The 22,078-nt window shown below is 38.4% G+C and overlaps 1 protein-coding gene across 1 annotated transcript in view; it reads left to right on the forward strand.

Moving 5' to 3' along the window:
* Positions 1-113: 113 nt before the first annotated feature.
* The window catches only part of TOGARAM1 (TOG array regulator of axonemal microtubules 1), an 81,561-nt gene continuing 59,596 nt past the window's right edge, over positions 114-22,078 (forward strand). The window contains exons 1-3 of the mRNA XM_032623701.1: positions 114-2,370; positions 17,035-17,191; positions 20,583-20,717. Of these exons, the coding sequence (XP_032479592.1) occupies positions 448-2,370; positions 17,035-17,191; positions 20,583-20,717 (2,215 nt within the window). The 5' untranslated portion in view covers positions 114-447. The remainder of the gene's footprint in view (positions 2,371-17,034; positions 17,192-20,582; positions 20,718-22,078) is intronic.

Raw genomic sequence — 22,078 nt, forward strand, 5'->3', positions numbered from 1 at the left:
TCCGATCTTCCGGTGTGGACTACATGACCCAGCATTCATCACGGCAGATTGATTTCCGGGTCAAGAGGCCCCGCGCTGGGTACATCACCATGGAAGCGATCGGTTTGGTCACGTGGTGCCCCTGGTTACGCCCGGAGGCAGCTGCGGGGTCTGTGGCTCAGACGGGGGCCATTTTGCCGAAGGCAGTCTCCTGGAGCTGGGGGCTTAAGCTGTTCTTTTTCCTCCTCTGCAGCTTGAGGCTTGGAGAAGAATAGGAACGCTGGGCTCCATCGAGCCCTTCGGAGATGATGGTTTCCTACAGGCTCCGCCACTTGACGACCCTTCATGGCGGCTGCGCCCTTCGCGCTGCTCCCGCTGCCGCCCCTTCCAGCCCTCTGTGCCTATCGCTTCCAGAGCCGCAGTCGTCCTCCCGCCCCAGAGACTGATGATAGATGAGGTGGGGGCGCCATGAGAGGCGAGAAAAACTACTGCTGCCGTGGAGCTGCCGGAGACCACGGTTCCTGCCCCCCGACACCTTCGCCTCTGGCCTCGACCCTCTTGATGCCCGCAGAGGCAATTTCAAGTAATTGGTCTGGGTCTGGAGGTGGTTTGTCAGGGGGAGATGAAGAGGAGACTCGGCTCCTTCAACAACTCCGGACCGCGCCGGATCCTTCCGAGGCCTTTCAGGCTTTACAGGCTGCTTTGCCGCGCCGGGGCGGTAGACTTGGCTTCCCCCGACGAAAGGAAGCATTGTATCGGGCCGTGGGCCGAGTGCTTGTGGAAGGAGGTAGTGATGAGAAGCGACTCTGCTTGCAGCTCCTCTCGGACGTTCTTCGGGGTCAGGGGGAGGCAGGCCAGTTGGAAGAGGCCTTTAGCCTAGCACTTCTGCCTCAGCTAGTTGTCTCCTTACGAGAAGAGAATCCAGCCCTGCGGAAAGATGCGCTGCAGATCCTGCACGTGTGTCTGAAACGTAGTTCTGGACAGGTGCTGAGACTGCTTATACAACAAGGACTGGAAAGTACCGATGCCCGGCTTAGAGCTTCCACGGCACTACTGTTCCCTATCTTGCTTACTCCTGAGGATTTGTTGCTCCGCCTAGATCTTACCGAGGTGATAATATCCTTAGCCCGAAAGCTTGGCGGTCAGGAGATAGAAGAAGAATCTGAGACAGCCTTCTCTGCACTTCAACAAATTGGGGAACGTCTTGGCCAAGAGAGGTTTCAGTCATATATCTCTCGCCTGCCTTCTGCCCTGAGGAGACACTACAATCGCCGCCTGGAGTCCCAGTTTGGAAGTCAGGTTCCTTATTATTTGGAACTTGAAGCCTCTGGGTTTCCTGAAGATCCCCTTCCCAGTGCAGTGCCTCTCTCCAACAGCAACCTTAAATTTGGGATTATTCCTCAGGAGCTGCATTCAAGGTTGTTAGATCAGGAAGACTATAAGAACCGGACTCAGGCTATTGAGGAGCTAAAACAGGTGATGGGACGCTTTAACCCTAGTTCCACCTCTCATTCTAGCCTCGTCGGTTTCATTAGTTTGATGTATAATTTGTTAGACGATTCTAACTTCAAAGTGGTCCATGGCACACTTCAAGTCCTGCGTTTACTGGTTGTTCGTCTTGGAGAGCAGGTACAACAGTTCTTGGGACCAGTTATAGCAGCTTCTGTCAAAGTGCTGACAGACAACAAGTTGGTGATCAAACAAGAATACATGCAAATCTTCCTCAAGCTAATGAAGGAAGTAGGTCCTCAACAGGTGCTTTGCTTACTCCTGGAACATCTCAAACATAAGCATTCCAGAGTGAGAGAGGAAGTGGTGAACATTTGCATCTGCTCCCTCCTGACCTATCCCAGTGAGGATTTTGACTTATCCAAACTGTCTTTTGATCTTGCTCCAGCTCTTGTAGATAGCAAACGCAGGGTACGCCAAGCAGCTCTTGAAGCCTTTGCTGTGTTGGCATCATCAATGGGCTCAGGTAAAACCAGCATCCTTTTCAAAGCTGTGGATACTGTTGAGCTGCAAGATAACGGAGATGGAGTGATGAATGCTGTGCAGGCCAGATTGGCTAGGAAAACCCTCCCAAAGTTAACAGAACAGGGATTTGTGGAGTATGCAGTACTCATGCCATCATCTGCCCAGGGTAGATCAAGCCATTTGGCACATGGAGCAGATACAGACTGGCTTTTGGCGGGTAACAGAACTCAGAGTGCACACTGTCACTGTGGTGACCACACAAGTGATAGCATGCAAATTTATGGATCTTATAGTCCAACTATCTGTACTCGAAGGGTACTAAGTGCAGGAAAAGGAAAAAATAAATTACCATGGGAAAATGAGCAGCCTGGAGTCACGGGAGAAAACCAGACCTCCAATTCAAAGGATATAGAACAGGTATGCATCTTCCCTAATTTCCTTGAGTTGAAGCAATGAAAGAATTTAAAATGAAAGTATGCTTGTAGTAACTTAAAGGTGAGGCTCCTTGAGGGCTGTATGCTTTGTTTTTAAGTCAATTTGCTGATGTATCTATTATAATGAGACAGGTTTGGTAGGTTAGGTAGATTTCCTGCTTGATTGATTGGATTAAATTTGAGGCACAATTTGATATAGACAATGCTTGGATTTCAGTTTTGGCCTGTCACTTTGGCATATCAGTTATCTCATTCATACAACAAACACTGAATACCTGGTAGGTGCCAGATAAAGAGCCAAGTTCTGGGAAGGAAGATGAGACCAGTTCTGCAGAGTTTAGGGAAAAGGTCAGACCTATAAACAGGCCGTTACAAATTTGTTAAGTGCTTAAATAGAAATATAAAGGGTCCTGTGGGAATACTGAAAATAGAAAAAATAATTCCACTGGAAAAGTAAAAAAAAAACCTTCCAGTAAGATATATCTGAACTGAGATTTTTTTCCTCAAGTTTTTATTTTGAAATTTTCAAATCTGTAGGTTACTTAAAAGAATAGTACAGCGAATATTCATATGCTTCATCTGTATTTACCACATTACCATCTATAATGAGATGAACTTTACATGACATCACCTCATGAGGCATGTAATATCAGGTGTCCCACTATTGGTGATGCTAAGTTTTATCACTTGGTTAAGGTGGTGATAGCCATATCACTCCATTGCAAAGGTTTACTTTCCTCTTTATAATTAGTACATGATCTGCAGGATGATACTTTGAGACATTATGGATATGTCAACGACCTTCCACCCCTGTTGTTAGCATCCACTAATGATCCTTACCTGTATATTTATTACATTGGGAACTACAAAAAAGGGTGACACTTCTGAAAATTCTAATGCTCCTTCTGTATTTGTTACCTGGCATTCTTTTTTATTTTATGTGTAATAATTAAATACATTAGTATTCCTTTTGATGCTAAAATTGATTTGACCAGTGGCTGGCTCCTGTGTCCTTTCTCATGACTCTTTAGTCTTTGAACACTTCCTTAACTTAAACATAATATGATGCCCAGCCTTACCTTGTATTTTTCTTGCTCCAGACCTGGAATCAACCTTTTTTCCAAGAGCCCAAGAACTGCTTTTTTTCATGGAGAGTGGAATTTTAAAACCAAAGTCTGGGTATAGATGTGCTCACTGCTATTGCTTGTCATTATGCATTGGTCCTTTCAGTGGATAGAACCAGGGAATACCTTTATTTATTTATTTATTTATTTTAATTTTATTTACTTTTTGGCTGCATTGGGTCTTCGTTGCTGCGCGTGGCCTGTCTCTAGTTGCGACGAGAAGGGGCTACTCTTTATTGCGGTGCGCAGGCTTCTCATTGTGGTGGCTTGTTGTGGAGCATGGGCTCTAGGGCGTGCGGGCTTCAGTAGTTGTGGCGCATGGGCTCAGTAGTTGTGGCTCATGGGCTCTAGAGCGCAGGCCCGGTATTTGTGGCACACGGGCTTAGTTGTTCCAAGGCATGTGGGGTCTCTCTGGACCAGGGATCGAAACTGTCTGCCCTGCATTGGCAGGCGGATTCTTTTTTTTTTTTTTTTTGCGGTACGCGGGCCTCTCACTGTTGTGGCCTCTCCCGTTGCGGAGCACAGGCTCCGGACGCGCAGGCTCAGCGGCCATGGCTCACAGGCCCAGCCGCTCGGCGGCATGTGGGATCTTCCCAGACCAGGGCACGAACCCGCGTCCCTTGCGTCGGCAGGCGGACTCTCAACCACTACGCCACCAGGGAAGCCCGGCAGGCGGATTCTTAACCACTGTACCACCAGGCAAGTCCCAATACCTTTTTTATTTTTTAAAAACAAATTCATACTGATACCTCCAATTCAAATCCAGCACTACAGGGTTCTTACTCATCTTCCTTTAGTCCATATTTGTATCTCCCTTCTCCCACAGTATAACTCTGGTCCCCAATATCAGTTATATTTATTCATATGCTGTATCCTACAGTACACAAAATATAATTATTACACCAGTAATACAACAACTGACTACCTACTAAATAAAGTTCAAGATTTCTTTGCAGTTGTTTTTATGCTTAGAATTATCCAACAGTCATATGGTCAAACTTTTCTTAAATTAATTAGTTTATAGGTGATTATAATCGAAACGGTATGATAAAAGATGAATAGGAATTTGCTAAGTGTGGATGCATCCTGGTGAATTTCAGACTGAAAATATATATGTTCAGAGACACCGAATTATAAAAGGGCTTAGTGAGTTAATAAAAAGTGCTGAATTTCTAAACAGCTGAAACAATGAGTTTGGTGGGAAGCAACAGAAGATGAAACTAGAAATGTAGGCAAGGACCAAGTATGGAGATCATTTTTGTAAATAAGTAGTTCGTGCCTTTCTCAGAATGGATGGAGGAGAACTGTGTTCTCTCTTGTTCCTTTTAATTCTAAAATTTTTCATTTTTATTTTAAATAATTTTTCCGTATTTACATAATTTAGTCATATGGTTTTTCTCATGTATTTCTCATATAACTACTGGGCAATGAATGATTTTCTGTAAGCATTTATTTTAACACTGCTTGTTACGTGTCAAATCTAAAATGTTAGTGTAGGGAGTTCTCTGGCAGTCCAGTAGTTAGGACTTAGTGCTTTCATTGCCGTGGCTCGGGTTCAATCCCTGGTTGGGGAACTAAGATCCCACAAGCTGGGACTTCCCTGGTGGTGTAGTGGTGGAGAGTCCGTCTGCCAATGCAGGGGACACGGGTTCAACCAGGACTTCCCCTGGTTGGGGAAGATCCCACATGCCGCAGAGCAACTAAGCCTGTGCGCCACAACTACTGAGCCTGCACTCTAGAGCCCACAAGCCACAACTCCTGAGCCTGTGTGCCACAACTACTGAAGCCCACATGCCTAGAGCCCATGGTCCACGAAAAGAGAAGCCACCACAGTGAGTAGCCCGCACACCACAACAAAGAGTAGCCCCTGCTCGCCGCAACTAGAGAAAGCCCATTCACAGCAATGAAGTCCCAACACAGCCAAAAATAAATTAAAAAAAAAAAAAAGATCCCAGAAGCTGCGTGGTGTGGCCTAAAAAAAGAAAAAGTTAATGTATTAAGATTCTAATGCTGGCTAAAGCACCAAGAATCTGAAAATTAACACATTTCTGAAATTCTAGTGTAGATATATATTGCATTTTTTTGTTTGTTTTTTGCGGTACGCGGGCCTCTCACTGTTGTGGCCTCTCCTGTTGCGGAGCACAGGCACAGGCTCCGGCTCCGGATGTGCAGGCCCAGCGGCCATGGCTCACGGGCCCAGCCGCTCCGCGGCATGTGGGATCTTCCTCGACCGGGACACAAACCCGTGTCCCCTGCATCGGCAGGCGGACTCCTAACCACTGCGCCACCAGGGAAGCCCGATATATATTGCTTTTGAAAGAAGTTATGGTGAAATTAAAAATTATCCCAGAAATTAAGTTATACAGTTGTCCTTCAGTATCTGAGGGAGATTGGTGTCAGGACACCCAAGCATACCAAAATCCGCAGATGCTCAAGTCCCTTACATAAAATGGCATATTTTAGTTGTATATAACCTCCTCCTGTATGCTTTAAATCATTTAAAGATTACTTATAGTATCTAATACAATGTAAATGCTATATAAATAGTTGTAAATGCTATGTATTGCCAAGGAATGGAAAATTCAAGTTTTGCTTTTTGGAACTTTCTGGAATTTTTTTTTTTTACAAAACATTTCCCATCCACTGTTGGTTGAATCTGTGGATGTAGAACCCACCAATTTGGAGGGCTGACTGTACTTTCTGGATCAGAAATGGTCTGTAGAAGAACTACATTGGAAATTATCTTAATGGAGGACATGGATTAAATATTTAAATATTTTTATGTGTGCAGTTTTTTAAAGTACATATATTTTTTAAAAATTAATAAATACTATATTTTCAAGCAGATGAATAGAGCACAGAGAATTTTTAGGACAGTGAAATTATTTTGTATGATACTACAATGATGGATATTGGTCATGGATATATTTCTCCAAACCCATAGAATGTACAACACCAAAAGTAAACCCTAATATAAATCTATGGGTTTTAGATGATAATGATGTGTCAGTGTAGGTTCATCATTTGTAACAAATGTACCACTCTGATAGGGATGGTGTTAGGGGAGGGTGGGTATCTGCTATATGTGTGGGTGTGAGTAGGGGATATATGGGAACTCCCTGTGCTTTCAATTTTGCTGTGAACCTAAAACTGCTCTAAAATATAGAGGAGGAGAGGGAGGTAAAGAGAGAAAACTCAAATTTGAATGAGGTAACAAAATGCATAATAAATCCATGAATAGCAAGACCCAAGAAAGTGGAAGTTAATTTGGGGGAAAATGAGCTTTAGGTAGAGGAAGATAGAACACTCAGCTTAGTTTGTTGAAGACCACTATTCAAGAGACAAGGAAAGAACTAGAGATGTAGAACTTGGAAGTCCCATATTGAGAAGTAATTGTTGAAACTGTGAGGTTGGAGGGGCTCTCCAATGAAGGGCATTTAGAGTAAGAGCAGAGTGCTTAAGACTCAATTTTAGCCTACAGGCCCGTTTCAGGAATAGCAGTAGGAGATAGAACCATACAAGGCAAAGAGAAAGAGTGCCTAAGAGTTGGAAGAGAACCAAGAAAGAACAAAGGTTTTAGAAGTGAAGTAAAGAAAGTGTTTCATGAAGTACATCAGTACTGTTAAATGCAGGAGAGATTGAGGAGAATTAAATCTGAAAAAGCATGATTTGTTCTTATAGATTCAGCCTGCTACTTGTAAAATAGGTTTTGAAGGTACTTTTCTCATACTTTTATCTTTCTTAATTTCCTCTTAATAATTCTTCTGATTGTAAAAAATTATAGTGCTTATTATAGAAAATTTGGAAAATATAAAAAGGCACAAAGAAGAAATTTAAAATTTTCAGCAATCTCACTAATGAGGCCTCTTGTGAATATTTTATTGCCTGTTCTTCAAGTATCATTTCAATTTATTTCTACAAATGTAGATTATTTTTACCATACACAAACGTCTCCCCCTTTCACTAACTTTACCATGAATGTTTTTTTCTTGAAAATAAATAATTTGTAGTAGGATTTTTATTGGCTGTTTAATATTAGATCCTATAATATAAGTCTGTTTAGCTGTTCTCTTACTTTTGAATATTTAGGCTTTTTAATTCTGTTTTTATTTCCACCATTTAGTTGATTATTTTTGTGCCCTGACATATAGACTGATAACCAGATTCCTGTGGTATTCTGGTTATCAGAAACTTTGCATCTCTTTCTGTGCTTCTATGACTTTTAATGGTTTAGTGGGGTCCGGTAATCAGGCATCATTAGCCGGCTGCCGTGTTAGCTATATTTTTCCTAACAGATTTCTCTACAACGTATTAAGAGTTAGAGTAACCTAGACTGAAAAGTAAGGAGCATACGTGCTTTATGTATATGTAGTTACTAGGTCTGTAGCTTTTTCAAGGTAGAAGATTTGGTTATTGGAAGGTAATTGGGACATGGACGAAAGTGGTTTTAGACCAAATTTATAAGTTTATGAGATGAATTGATAAGGAAATACAGGCAGTAAGCATTTACTGAACATCTTTTTGATCATCCACTATGTGTGAAGCCAAGTTCGAGCTTATAGATTACTCTTTAAAGCACCACCTAGCATTTTTTTCCTCTGTTGGTATTTAGCACGTGAGCCATGTCTTCCTTCTTCTCCATGGTAAAGCACTGTGCTGATAGGGACTGTTTTTGTTTGTTTGTTTATATAGCAGTACTAACATAGTGCTGTGCCTACAATCAGTATCAACAAATATCTGTTAAGTGAGAAAATAGAATCTAAGTGTTTGAGGGTGAAAGAAAAGACCAAGCAAGGTATGGCAGGATGTAGTGGGATGAGTTATTACTGTTTTATTTTTAAATAGGAATCATCCGATTTGAAAGAAGCAGAGAAAGAAGCCACCAGTGACTTCAACTTGCCTACTCTGTCCTGTACTGTGGTAGATTTTAGATTTGCAAGGAACATATGATTTGATCCCTGTAATCATATTTGAGAATCAAATTTGAGAGAGAAAGGCAAGGAATTAATGTCCCTAAATACTGAGTGAGTCAAGAACACAGGTATATAGAGAGGTTAGCTTTGGAATAGAGGCAGAAGTCTTTTCTTCTAGAACTGGAGGAAAAATAAAAGGAAGATGACTTAGGATTCAGAAAAATTTTGAGACAGCAAAATTTTTTTTGAAGTCGAAAGGAAGACATGAGCTCTGGAATAGTGCTTATCGAATTTTAATGTGCATATGAATTACCTCAGTATCTTGTTAAAATACAGATTCTGGTTCAGTTTGGGAGGGGTTCTGAGACTACATGTCTAGTAAGCTTCTAGGTATTGCTGCTGCTGCTGATTTGTGATTCACATTTCGAGGGCAGGGCTCTAATATTAGGCTTCCATATTCTGGTACACTAAGAGGCAAGCTGAGAATGAAAAATAGAGGATCAGGGATTTGAAGAATGTGGGAAAGATTTAGAATACTTAATGTGACAAATTTAAACGTAATAGAAAATCCCAAATTATTAAGTTGCACTAATGTATTTGGTGTGAACTTAATCCTAGAAATTGAAATTTTCCTTGGATAGTACATCGTTTCCAGTAAGTAGTCTTTAATTTTCTTTTAAAAATATGATTGAAGGGCTTCCCTGGTGGCACAGTGGTTAAGAATCTGCCTGTCAATGCAGGGGACACAGGTTCAAGCCCTGGTCCAGGAAGATCCCACATGCTGTGGAGCAGCTAAGCCCGTGAGCCACAACTACTGAACCTGTGCTCTAGAGCCCATGAACCACAACTACTGAGCCCATGTGCCACAACTACTGAAGCCCGTGTGCCTAGAGCCTGTGCTCCGCAGCAAGAGAAGCCACCACAATGAGAAGCCCACGCACTGCAACGAAGAGTAGCCCCTGCTCGCCGCAACTAGAGAAAGCCTGTGCACAGCAATGGAAGACCCAATGCAGCCAAAAAAAAAATAATATATATATATATATATGATTGGAATATCTGAAAGAGAAAAACCCTTAGTTTTAAAACATGTCAAAATCATAAACAATCCTGAAAGCATATTTAATATCAGTGTAGATGTTGGATTGTTTCCAATAAATAGTCATTAATTTTCTTTTAAAAATTTTATTGAGATATCTGAAGTATTTGAAAAACTTTTAATTTTTTAAAATTAATTATTTATTTATTTTTGTTTTTGGCCAACTGCGTGGTTTGCAGGATCTTAGTTTCCCGACCAGGAATTGAACCTCCAGCCAGGGCAGTGAAAGCGCCAAGTCCTAACCACTGGACCACCAGGGAATTCCAAAAAAAACTTTTATTTTTAATGCTTGTCAAAATCATGAGTAACCCCAAAGCATATCTATTCTCAGAGTAAACAATCTATTTTAAAACTTAAAAATAATTAAAAAATAAGTTTTTAAAACTAAACCTTAGGGCTTCCCTGGTGGCGCAGTGGTTGAGAGTCCGCCTGCCGATGCAGGGGACATGGGTTCGTGCCCCGGTCCGGGAAGATCCCACATGCCACGGAGCAGCTGGGCGAGTGAGCCATGGCCGCTGAGCCTGCGCATCCAGAGCCTGTGCTCCGCAACGGGAGAGGCCACAACAGTGAGAGGTCCGTGTACCACAAAAATAAATAAAATAATAAATAAAATAAAAATAAACCTTAAAAAGCATATTAAATAAGACAATGTATGTATTATATTGATTATACGATCTAAAACAAAAGCCATAACAATTCCCTTGATAAATGGACGAAACATACCCATTTCCTTGTATACATATTTTTATTGCCCTGTAACTTTTTAACCTAAGGCAGCATCAGCTATATATATTAAATATAACCTTACCCAAAGACACCAACTTTTGTTTCCTCACAGACATAAAACTAAAAGTCATGTAACCAAGAACTGTCTTTTTACTCTCTCTGTGAGTATATATATATCCTTTTCATAATGATTTAAGTGGCAAAAATAAACATGCATTTGTCATCATCCAAAGGCATTTATATATACTTTAACCTGTTTATTTGATGGTTATCCTGTAATGTATAACAGACAAGGGTAAATTTAACATGGGGAACTATATTTAATATCCTGTGGTAAATGATAATGGAAAAGAATATATATATGTGTAACTGAGTCACTTTGCTATACAGCAGAAATTAACATAACATTGTAAATCAACTATACTTCAATAAAAATTTTTTTAAAGTATTGTGATCAGTGATTTGCATTTTTATCTTAATTAGAAATTAGGTTTTAAAGATTTTTCATTAATTCAGTTTTTTTGGGGGTTTCTTTGTGATACGCGGGCCTCTCACTGTTGTGGCCTCTCCCTTTGCGGAGCACAGGCTCCGGACGCGCAGGCTCAGTGGCCATGGCTCACGGGCCCAGCCGCTCCGCAGCATGCAGGATCTTCCCAGACCGGGGCACGAACCCGTGTCCCCTGCATCGGCAGGTGCACTCTCAACCACTGCGCCACCAGGGAAGCCCCAGTTTTTTGTTTTTTTCCCCAGTTTTGTATTATTCTAAAATCTTAAAGTTAACTGAGTCTAGAAATTATAATGTAAGCTAATGTATTAAGCATTATAAGATTTATGGCATTATAAGAATTGATGCCTTTTAATTAAGATATTATCTATTATAAAATTTAATTGAACACATGATTTTACAATTTTATATTTTGAAAATGAGTGATGTTAATGTATCCAACCAGTGAAACCAGTAGAGGAAATGTAAGAAATTTAAGTTAATTAGGCGTTTCCTGAGAGGATGAGTTCAAGTTTGCACAAACAATTATATCATACTGATATTATTTATTTATTTATTTTTTGGCTGCATGAGGTCTTAGTTGCAGGACGTGGGATCTTTCATTGGGGTGCACGGGATCTTTCATTTTGGCGCATGGACTTCTCTCTAGTGGCATTGGCTCAGTAGTTGCCCTGTGGCATGTGGGATCTTAGTTCCCTGACTAGGGATCGAGCTGGCATCCCCCGCATTGCAAGACGTATTCTTAATCACTGGACCACCAGGGAAGCCCCCTAATATTTTTACATGGTGATAAAATCTGGGCAAAGACAAAGAGCTGTTTTCAAATGAGTCTGATTTGTCCAAAGAGCCATCTTAAATAGAATTTTTATGTGAATTTTTTCTATACAAGTATATGCAGTGTATTAAAACTTTTAAGTTTAAGAACATTTTTTTTCCTTGTTCTTTAACCCAGTAATCAAGGTCATTAATTAAACCCACAGCTAGTCTGTGTTTTCCCTTGAATGTATAACTTTTGGCAAGACCATTTTTTCCCTTAAAGAGCCAGTACATTTAAATCTTAAAAAATCTTAAATTCTCTTTTTGGGTTTTACTTAGTTTAATGTGATATAAGCAATTAACCTAGTAATAATGATTTTTATAAGATAATTGGAACAAGAGTTTGTTCCAGTTGATATTATCCTGATTGATTAATATTGTGTAGAGCGAAACAAGATATACCAGTTTGCTCAAAAAATTTCATATTCATAAAATGGAAAATTTTTTTACTTTCTACATAACTTAGAGGATCTAATTATGATAAATCAATAGAATTTAAGGTAGAAGCAGGTGCCAATCTATTAAGAATATTGAGCAGCTAAAGAAACAAAAATATAATCAGATTCAGTAGGTTCATCAAGGAAGCATCATTGTTGAGTGTGTTGTTTCTAAATATATTTCCACAAATACTTTGAAATTCTTCACCTGAAGAACTGGAGTCCAGTTCCCCTCTCCCTGAATGTGTCTGGACTAACTGACTCACTTCTAACAAATAAAGTAGAAATGGTGGTGTGTGACTTCATAAACTAGGTCATAAAAAGGCATTTTAGCTTCCATCTTGGTTGCTCTCTTTCTCTGATCACTTGCTCTGGAGGAACTCAGCTGCTATGTTGTGAGCAGCCCTTTGGAGAGGCCCAGATGGCAAGGAACTGAGGCCTCCTACCAGTAGCCACCTGAGTGAACTTCAGTGATCCTTCAGTTTCAGTCAGGCCTTCAGTTGACAGCAGCCTAGCCAACATCTTGATTGCAGCCTCAGAGATATCTAAACCATCCAGTTAATAAGTTGCTTCCAAATGTCTGATCCATAGAGAGACAATTATGTTTGTTGTTTTAAGCTACTGTATTTTGGGATAACTCATTACACAGCAATAGATAGCTATTAGATTGAGAATTGTGGTTCCCAGGAATTTGGTGAGACTTTTTTTTTTCCCAATGTCCATATCCTTTACAATAATGGCATTAAATTTTCTTAGTTTTTAAAAGGCTAAACTTGCTTAAGGTTTGGAAAACTATTAAATATTGTGCTGTTTGGCTTTTGGAAGCCACCATTTTTCTAATTTATAATTAAGTTTCTTTACTGTCCTTTCTTTAGCTTTAGAATTCTAAAATAATGTCAATTTGCAGTTATTTATTTAGCAAAATCAAAGAAACTGACCGTTGAATGTTAAGGATTTTGTTTTCTTTATTTTTGGTGTAAGAATTTGATTTTTATAGATATTGTCAGGTATTGGGCCCATAATAAGTAAACATGAAAAAAACCTTAATTTTGGATAGAGGAAGAGGACTCTGGTTATTGGAGTACAGGAGCTCATATCCATACATTTACAAAACAAGCAAAAACAACATACCAATAAGGAAATGAGATTCCAGATTCCCTGTCAGCTGCCACCTGACAAGCAGACTGCTATCCAGCAGAAATCACCTGATAGACCATTAAATCAAAACCCATTTCCACCATTGATGCCATCTGTGTGGAAACTATTGTCCATGTGCCCAGTCAAAATCAGAACCAGAAACAGACTTTATCAAGAATCAGATCCACTGCAAGAGCCCTATTGCTCAGTGAGTTACGTGAGGAAAGGTTCACTGAGGACTCAACGGTCCAAGTCTCAGAAAAGGTACGCTTTGAGGCCATGTGTTTGATTCTCAAGTTAGGACCCAGAAGGGCAGTATATTACTGACACCTCCAGAAATAGACATCAAAGAGCAGTCAGAAGCATTTGGTTTGTTATTTTGCAATTTGTTTTCTTACATGAGAGAGAGTCAGCTAATAGGCTAAATCTAGGAAAAACCAGGAGTGAGAAAAGAGAAAAAAATTATTACAGACTAGACATAGTTAAGTCTTGTTTGCACATTTTGTGGGTAAACTGGTTAGCTGATACCTACAAAGAGTTCAGTCTGGGTATTCTGTTCTTATGTAGGAAGACTAAGGATATCAAAGAAACCATTTTAGTTGTTTTTAAAAAATACTTACTATGCAACAATCTTTCTAAGGTCTGCTAGTCTCCTTCCATCAGCACTGGTACTGTATGCTAGGTATGTACCATTTCCCTCATTGAAATTCCTTACTTATCAATATACAAAAAAAATTTGGAAGCAACCCAAATGTTCAATAGTAGGAGAATGGCATATCTAGTCAATGGAATATTATGCAGCCTTTAAACATAGTTTATGTCCTTAGACCTAGCAATTCCATTTTTAGTATTTCTGTAGAACTATATATTTCTCTTTATATATATTATATTTCTGTAGAGCATATAATGCACAAGGATATGTGCATAATCATGTTCACTACAAGATTGTAATAGTAAAAAGTTGTGACAAGGAAAATGTCCATCAGTTGGGAACTATGAGTCCAACCATAATGTGGAATACTGGGCAACAGTTAAAAAGAGTAAGAAGATTTGTACGGATTAACATGGAAGGATGTCTACAATATGCTGAGTACTAACTATGTGCCAGAGTAGTATACGATCTACTTTTGTTTCTTTTTAAAATTGCTTGTTGAAAAATGTACATATATTGAGAAAGAACTGTTAACAGAGTTTATCCACATGATTCTAGTGAAAAGGGTGCCAAAGAAGAATTTGACTTTTTATCTTTTTTTTTTTTACTATATAAGTAGTTACTACTTTTTGTAATGAAAGTTTGTAGCACTTATGAGAGGTTTTAATAACATGGGAAATATGTTTATAATAATATTTCATTATAATGTTAAGTGCAAAACTGGGGTATAAAACTTGTTATATATGGTATCACAACTCTGTTTTCTTAAAGGTTGCATAGAAAATGATTTGAAAAAACACACAAAGATGTTTCAGAAGGTGACTTTGGAGGTAATTGGAAGGTAATTGGAATAAACTTTTTTAATGGCCACCATTAAGGGACAAGGTTGGAGTCCAGGGAAAACCAGAAAGAACTGGTAGAATATGAATAGGTCCAAACCTGGAGGCCAGAGGTTAAGATAAATTTAGTACAAGCTCAATAAAGGCAGGAGTGTAGGTGGTTTCTGAGAGAATTAGCTATTAAAAAGTCTTTTCCTGATAATTTGCTACTAACTATACCAAAGTGGTATTAAAACTATTTTTGTAATGGAACTTCCCTGGCAGTCTTGTGGTTAAGACTCTGTGTTCCCAATGCAGGGGGCATGGGTTCTTTCCCTGGTCAGGGAACTAAAAGCCCACATACAGCCAAAAAAGAAAGAAAAAAACAACAACTATTTTTGTGATGTCCTTAACATACCTTGCCAAAAGCTGAACTAAGATGTGTTAGGTCAAAGAAATGTTTTTATGAAAAATATATAAGCAATCAAGTGTAAAGGTTAAGAGATAATAAACAGCAAGATTAAAATAGTAGATAAGACTATGAATTTCAAATCATTGTTAATATTAAATGTGAAACCTTTTATAACAGTTTCATTTACTGTAAGAAATTAAGTGAATTAAATTTTAAGATATTAACTTCAAAGACTTAAAACTCAGTTCCATTTTCCTGAGTATAAAGTGCTCTAAACAGACTGCTTCATATTTTGTAAATTTAGCTCACAACATTTTCAAAATATATGTGTACTTTTCTTTTCTATGCTAACTCATTTCCCTTTCCCTTTATTTTTTTGTTTAGTCCCATCAAAGCTTATCCTGATGAAAATCATTTGCTTTTAAGAGAGACCAAAAGAGACCTCTCATGTTAATAATAATTGGTGTGTCTACAGTCTGCTTTCAAATATTTGCAGATTTTTCTACAGCAAAATGTAATTCCTGACTTCTAGATTCTTGAAAGTGACAGATTCACAGACACATTCTCCACTGCTACCACTGCCCCCATTATCTCCACCCCACCACCACTACCACTAGCTGTTGTATTCACTGTCATACATATTCATGTTCTGTTCTCTAAGCAGAAATTAATTATGGAGTAATTCTAATGTAAGTGTATTCCATACTGGAGAATTATTTCTGGATTACTCATGATTTTAACTGGGTTAGTATACCTTCTTCTAATGTATCTAATCAAAAGTTGACTGTAATTGGTTTCATTTTTATTCCATTGTGTCCTTTTCATACTGCCTTCTATATAATCAGTCACAGAAATTATAACATTGGATTTTGAGAAAGTAAAGTCAGGCCTTTTTCAGCTGAGGCATTCATTATTTCTCACTGGTGTTTTGGGATTAATTTTTGAAGGAGTTAACAGGTTTTTCACAAAATTTGATGAGGAATAAGAAGTTACTTGAGGTATATTTAGTAGTTTATAGTCTTAATCTTGTAATAGTCAAGTGGCTAAGAGGTTTTCAAATAGATGTATCTTTAATTTTATTGTATTTCATTGCCATTTGACACTTGACAAAGTTTGTAGAGGATACCTGAGAAGACTTATAGTTCACTGCCTGTGTAGATTTGATTGTGTCAGTAAGCGCCAAATAAATATATGGACAGTAAGTATAATTTCTTGTGTGTTCACTCAATTTTTAAAATGTTCTATAGCTATGGTCAATGTGAAATGATCCAGAGCAATTGAGGCTGTCGTTGGTGAAGAATTCTGAACACTTGAATCATGCTTTCACTTAGTTCTTTAACTATGATTAGGTAGAAATTCAAAATTCTATCCTGGCACTTTTGTACCCTAAGGATCAAAGTGGGTATGTGGAAAAGGAATTGGGAACTATACAGTACTAGACGTATATAAAGTATTATGTACTTGGTTTTGACTGAAAGACCTATCATACAGAAATCTCCTAAGGGAACCGTGACATAGGTTACATTTACATTTGGGCTGCTAATTATGGATAGTAAATTTGTCTCACTAAGAATAGTAAAATGGGATGCTTACAGGTTCAGTGATCTTCAATTAGCATTTATTGTCCAGTGCTCAAAGATGGCATAGTGTGACTGGCCATGCTGCTGAATCAGAAATGTCCTTTTCTGTATTCAAGTTGTCATTTCACTGTTTTTGTCATTTGCTTTCTTTCCTTCCTAGCTGCCAGGTGTGTACTCTAGGAAGGTAAGGTACAGAAAAGGTTTGGGGTGAGGTATAAGAAGGAGGAAAAAAATTAGCATTTCTATCATGGCATGAAAAAATACTGCTAGTGTACCATACTGTATATGGACATTTATTTGTATCATTGTATATTTGATAAATTTAATTTTTTTCTTTTAATCTGAATTTCATAATTACGTCTAAATTGTGTCATATTTATTGCCAAGTAGACTTAACCCACATTTGCTAATTTATTATTCTGTTCTTATAGTTTTCAGCCAATGATTTCATTCCATCTCCAAAATTAAAGCCCTCTCAAGGAATGCCAGTCAATGATGGTTTATGTTTTAGCAGAAAAAGAGTGTCAAGAAACTTATTTCAGAAGAGTTGGGAATTTAACTCAGATTCTCTTCCTACATGTGCTACTGGTAAGTGAAAGTTGCAGGTAATGGAAATTTTGAACCAAGTTAAAGATTCCTCTAAACTTCATGGTTCTTTTAAGAGCTCACAGAACTTATAATCTAGTTCAGATTCAATAAATATATGTTAAAGATCTGATAAGAATGGACAGTTTGACATAATTGTCTCATAAGACCCTGGGAGTGTTTCTCACTGAAATCCTTTAAGCAGTAATGTAAGGCAATATTTGCTTAATCAACAACCCATATTTACTGAGTATATCCTATGTGCAGGTACTTTTTTTTTTTTTCCCTGTATGCGAGCCTCTCACTGTTGTGGCCTCTCCCGTTGCGGAGCACAGGCTCCAGATGCGCAGGCTCAGTGGCCATGGCTCACGGGCCCAGCCGCTCCGCGGCATGTGGGATCTTCCCGGACCGGGGCACGAACCCATGTCCCCTGCATCGGCAGGCGGATTCTCAACCACTGCGCCACCAGGGAAGCCCATATGTGCAGGTACTTTTCTAGGTAATAGGGATATAGCAGTCAACAAAAGAGGGAAAACTTTCTGCCTAATGGGTCTTTCATTCTAGTTGGGACAAAGCAAACATTAAATAAAAGCAAAACAGAGTAGGTTAGATGGTGATAAATGCTATGAAAACAAAATAAGCTTTCGAAAAGAGGAATATAGAGGAGGGGCTACTTTAAATAAAGTGATGAAAGAAGGCCATATTCAGGAGGAAATATTTGAAGCAAACCACATAGATATCAAGAGAGAACAGCAAATAATTCCTGGAAGAGGGAAGAGTGCAGAGTATGGGACACTTTTGAAAAAGATCAAAGAAGCTAGTAAGTCTGGAATGAAATGTGTTAAGGGGAAGAGAAGTAGAAAATTAACTTGAAGAGATAATAGGGGTTCTTATTTTAAGGCCTAATGGGCTTTCGAATGAACTTTGGCTTTTACTCTGAGTGAGGAATATTTTTGATGAAAGAAGTAACATCAGTTGCCTTGTTTTCCAGGCTTGTTTTGGATGTTACATTTGAAATAGATTAAAGGAGGCAAGGGAGAAAACAGGGAGTCTGTTGTAATCCAGGCTAGAGTTGATGGAGGCTTCGACCAGTGTAGCTAGCAGTAAATGTAGTGAAAAGTGATTGGATCCTGAATATATGTCAAGGGTACAGTTGATATGATTTGCTGATGGGGTGTGTAGGAGTGTGAGAAGGAAGTCAAGAGTGCTCTAAGGTTTTTTGGCCAGAGCAACTGGAAAGGTGTTTAATTGCCTAAGTAAGTGTTACAGAAAGTAAATATTATGTAGTTCAGAGAACATGGTCACTATCATGGGCCTTTTCAGATAGAAAAGGCATTAAAGAGGAGATAGTACTTGAACTGCATCTTTTTGGGATATATATGATTTAAGATGTTAGAGGGGAGGTATGAAGAGAGCAAAGGCTCACATTAGGAATGGGCTTGAGATGTTCTGGCAACTGTGTAAAGGCAAGATTCGTTTTAGATGGTCAAAGATAAATTGGGATGTGGGGAACCCTTGTGTGCTAGATTCAAAAATTTGAGCTTGTACTTATAAGCTATAGGGAGCTAATAGAGATTTTTTCTGTTAAGGAAAATAGAAGCTGGGGTTACAAGGTTGTTTACAAATTGAATAGAAATGAATAATCAGGAAAATATGACTGGATATAAAAAATAAAGAAGGGCCGGGACTTCCCTGGTGGTGCAGTGGTTGAGAGTCCACCTGCCGATGCAGGGGACACGGGTTTGTGCCCCGGTCCCACATGCCGCGGAGCGGCTGGGCCCGTGAGCCATGGCCGCTGAGCCTGCGCGTCCGGAGCCTGTGCTCTGCCATGGGAGAGGCCACAACAGTGAGAGGCCCACGTACCGCAAAAAAATAAAAAAATAAAATAAAGAAGGGGAGGGCTTCCCTGGTGGCGCAGTGGTTGAGAGTCCACCTGCCGATGCAGCGGACACGGGTTCGTGCCCCGGTCCGGGAAGATCCCACATGCCGCGGAGTGGCTGGACCCGTGAGCCATGGCCGCTGAGCCTGCGCGTCCGGAGCCTGTGCTCCGCAGAGAGGGGCCACAGCAGTGAGAGGCCCGCGTACCGCAAAAAAAATAAAATAAAAAAGAAGGGGAATAAAAATTTCAAGACTTAGTACCCAGGTAATTAGAAAAATGGTAATGTGTTGACAGAACGAAACCAGTTAGGAAGGGAAAATGGAGTATAAGATAAAGATTGAGTTTGTTTTTTATTTAAGATCCAAATGGTATCAGTTATTGAAATTTGTTTGCTATGAATTCAGACACAATATTTAGAAAACATTGTTACCCTAGGAGAATTTATAGACCTTTATGCAGTAAAATTCCATAATATTTTCATACAAGAATGAAGTGTTATAATGATTGTATAGTTGAATGTTTATTTAATAGACAAAAAGAAATGCAAGAATATATCGTTATGCTTGTACCATTACTTGGGATTTTTATAAGACTCATGTTTTTTTGTACCATCTGGAAGTTCTTACCTAATTTTACAGATTTTAAATAACTGAGACAACATGTAATTTAATGATAGATTGAATGGTATGAATTATAAGTACTATAGGGATTCAAGAAAGGAAAAGATCATAGGTATGGAAGTGGTTTACAAGAACTCCAGGAAAGAGGTTGGACTTGAGCTGAATTTTAAAAAAGGGAAGTGTTTGTGATTGGCAGTGAGGCAAGATTTCAGGAGAAAGTATAACCGAAGCGTGGAGGTAAGAATTAACTTAGAAGATGTCCAGTACATGAAGGGTAAAGGGGCTTGAAATTGTAGGGGAAGAATTATAAAAATCAGAATTTTAGAAATACATACAAAGGATTTTATAGATGAATAAACTAAATACCAAAGAGGTCAATATCACCTTCCTTTCTTCAGACTTATTCCCCTGCCCAGGAATAACCTTAACCAGCCACAGGAAGGGGAAAGGGATCTGAGAAATACGCCTGGATAAGCTTGGAAGCTGTGCAAATGCTGTGTTACATGTTAGGAAAGAAAGAAGAGTACTGCAGTAGACCTTTTTGGGTAGAGTGTAAATGTACTTACAAATACTGGGAAGAAGGAAAGCCAGGTCTGGAGAAACCTTCCATGGTGAGAGAAGGGAGCATGTAGGAAGAAACTGCCTTTGTACATATTTTTCAATATATTTTTCTTTTCTCTGTACTTTACCAGTCTGTCTTCTGTCATTTAACCCCTGTCACTAATCAGATCTGCCAATAGCAAAAGCTTTATCCCTTTCTTGCCTGCCTGGCTCAGTGTATATATACTCCTGTATTTATTCCCACACAAATGACACCAACATTTGTGAAATTAGATGTGTTCATGAAATAAAGTTAACTTTTGATTTTATGTTTTTCTCCTCCTTCCTTCCAAAGGCACCACTGGGACTCATCAGACAAATCTTTCTGGGAAACGTGGACAACTTGGATTTTCATGGATATGTGATAAAACTGGCAGTGTGGATTCTGACTTACAGTACCTGGGGACAACTAACAGTCATCAAGATAAAGGTTTAAATTCCAACTTTATTTGGATACAGATGATTTATAATTATTATGTGGGGTTTCCAAATCTACCTTATGTGTTATTTTGGGTAATTATACTCATTACAGAAAAGAAAAGGATGTTGTATTTTTTTTTTAATTTTTAATCAAATTTTTTATAACTTATCTTAAAATGTTAGATTTAGTCATCTTGATATATATATTTATATATGACTAATTAAAATTAGAGAGCTTAGAAACTCATGGTAGAGATGAGTATTTTAATACCAAGTAATTGAAAATAAAATTATCCATTAAGGATTACTGTGTTAGCAGAAGACAGTTATTTTCCATAACAGTTTTAAATAATCTATTATGTCTCCTGTTAGGAACCATAACTTCCTGACTAGCTATCATTTCAGGTATCTTACATATTTATAAGATATAGAACAAAAGGGAGGGTTTGAGGCTGGCTGTCAGTCATATGAATTTTGGATACGTTTCTTCAATTTCTATGCTAATTAATAGCTATATCAATTATTATTTAGTAGAATCAAATCAAATCTTTCTAGAGATATTTTGATTTTGTTATATATCCTTTACCAAAATTTTTTGAGTGATAGGGTTGTACTTCTGTCTGTATTTGTTGATGAAAAAATAATGCTCATTAGAAATTAGTGAAGATTTAGTTAATAGTATAGCACTTACACTTTAGCCATCCTTTCCTCCACCCACTCCAAAGGGCCACATGACTCCATAAAGTTTTTCTTTATGGTGTTATTCCCAATAAAATAGTTTATCTTTCTTAATGATGTAGGTTTTTTTCCCAAATCTTGACAAGATACCTTTGTGACTGGTGATTAGTAGAAACAGAGAGGCTTCTCTGTGTTGCTTAGCCTCTTCCTGTTTTGGATATCCCTGAATGATTACATTACTTTTGTAGACTCTCAGTGTTTAATCAGATCTTCATAGTAGCTCTGGTTTTTATAACCTCTCAGAATACCTGTTAGAGCAGCTACTAAAGGAATATCATGTTTTTCTAAGGTCAAGGTTTAACTTACTAGTAGATTGTGTATGTAAATTTGTGACCACTTAAGTCTCCAATAAGATTTAGGTAGAAGTAGAGGTCCTAAGCATGTCAGATATGAATTAAAAGTAAATGATACATGATATACATAGTCATTTAAGTCTTCAGAAAAATGTTTTATTTCTTATATACATAAGCTAGGTTTGTTGTCTTAGAAAGTCTTCAAAAAAATTTAAGGAAAATTTGAGGGAACCCCTAAAAGATTACAAATAGACTTTTTAAATTGAAGTATAGTTGATTTATTAGGTTGGCCAAAAAAGTTCATTCGGTTTTAAGTAAAAATAAAAGACACATTTTTCGT

Source organism: Phocoena sinus, chromosome 2 (assembly GCF_008692025.1).
Source record: "Phocoena sinus isolate mPhoSin1 chromosome 2, mPhoSin1.pri, whole genome shotgun sequence".
NCBI lineage: Eukaryota > Metazoa > Chordata > Mammalia > Artiodactyla > Phocoenidae > Phocoena > Phocoena sinus.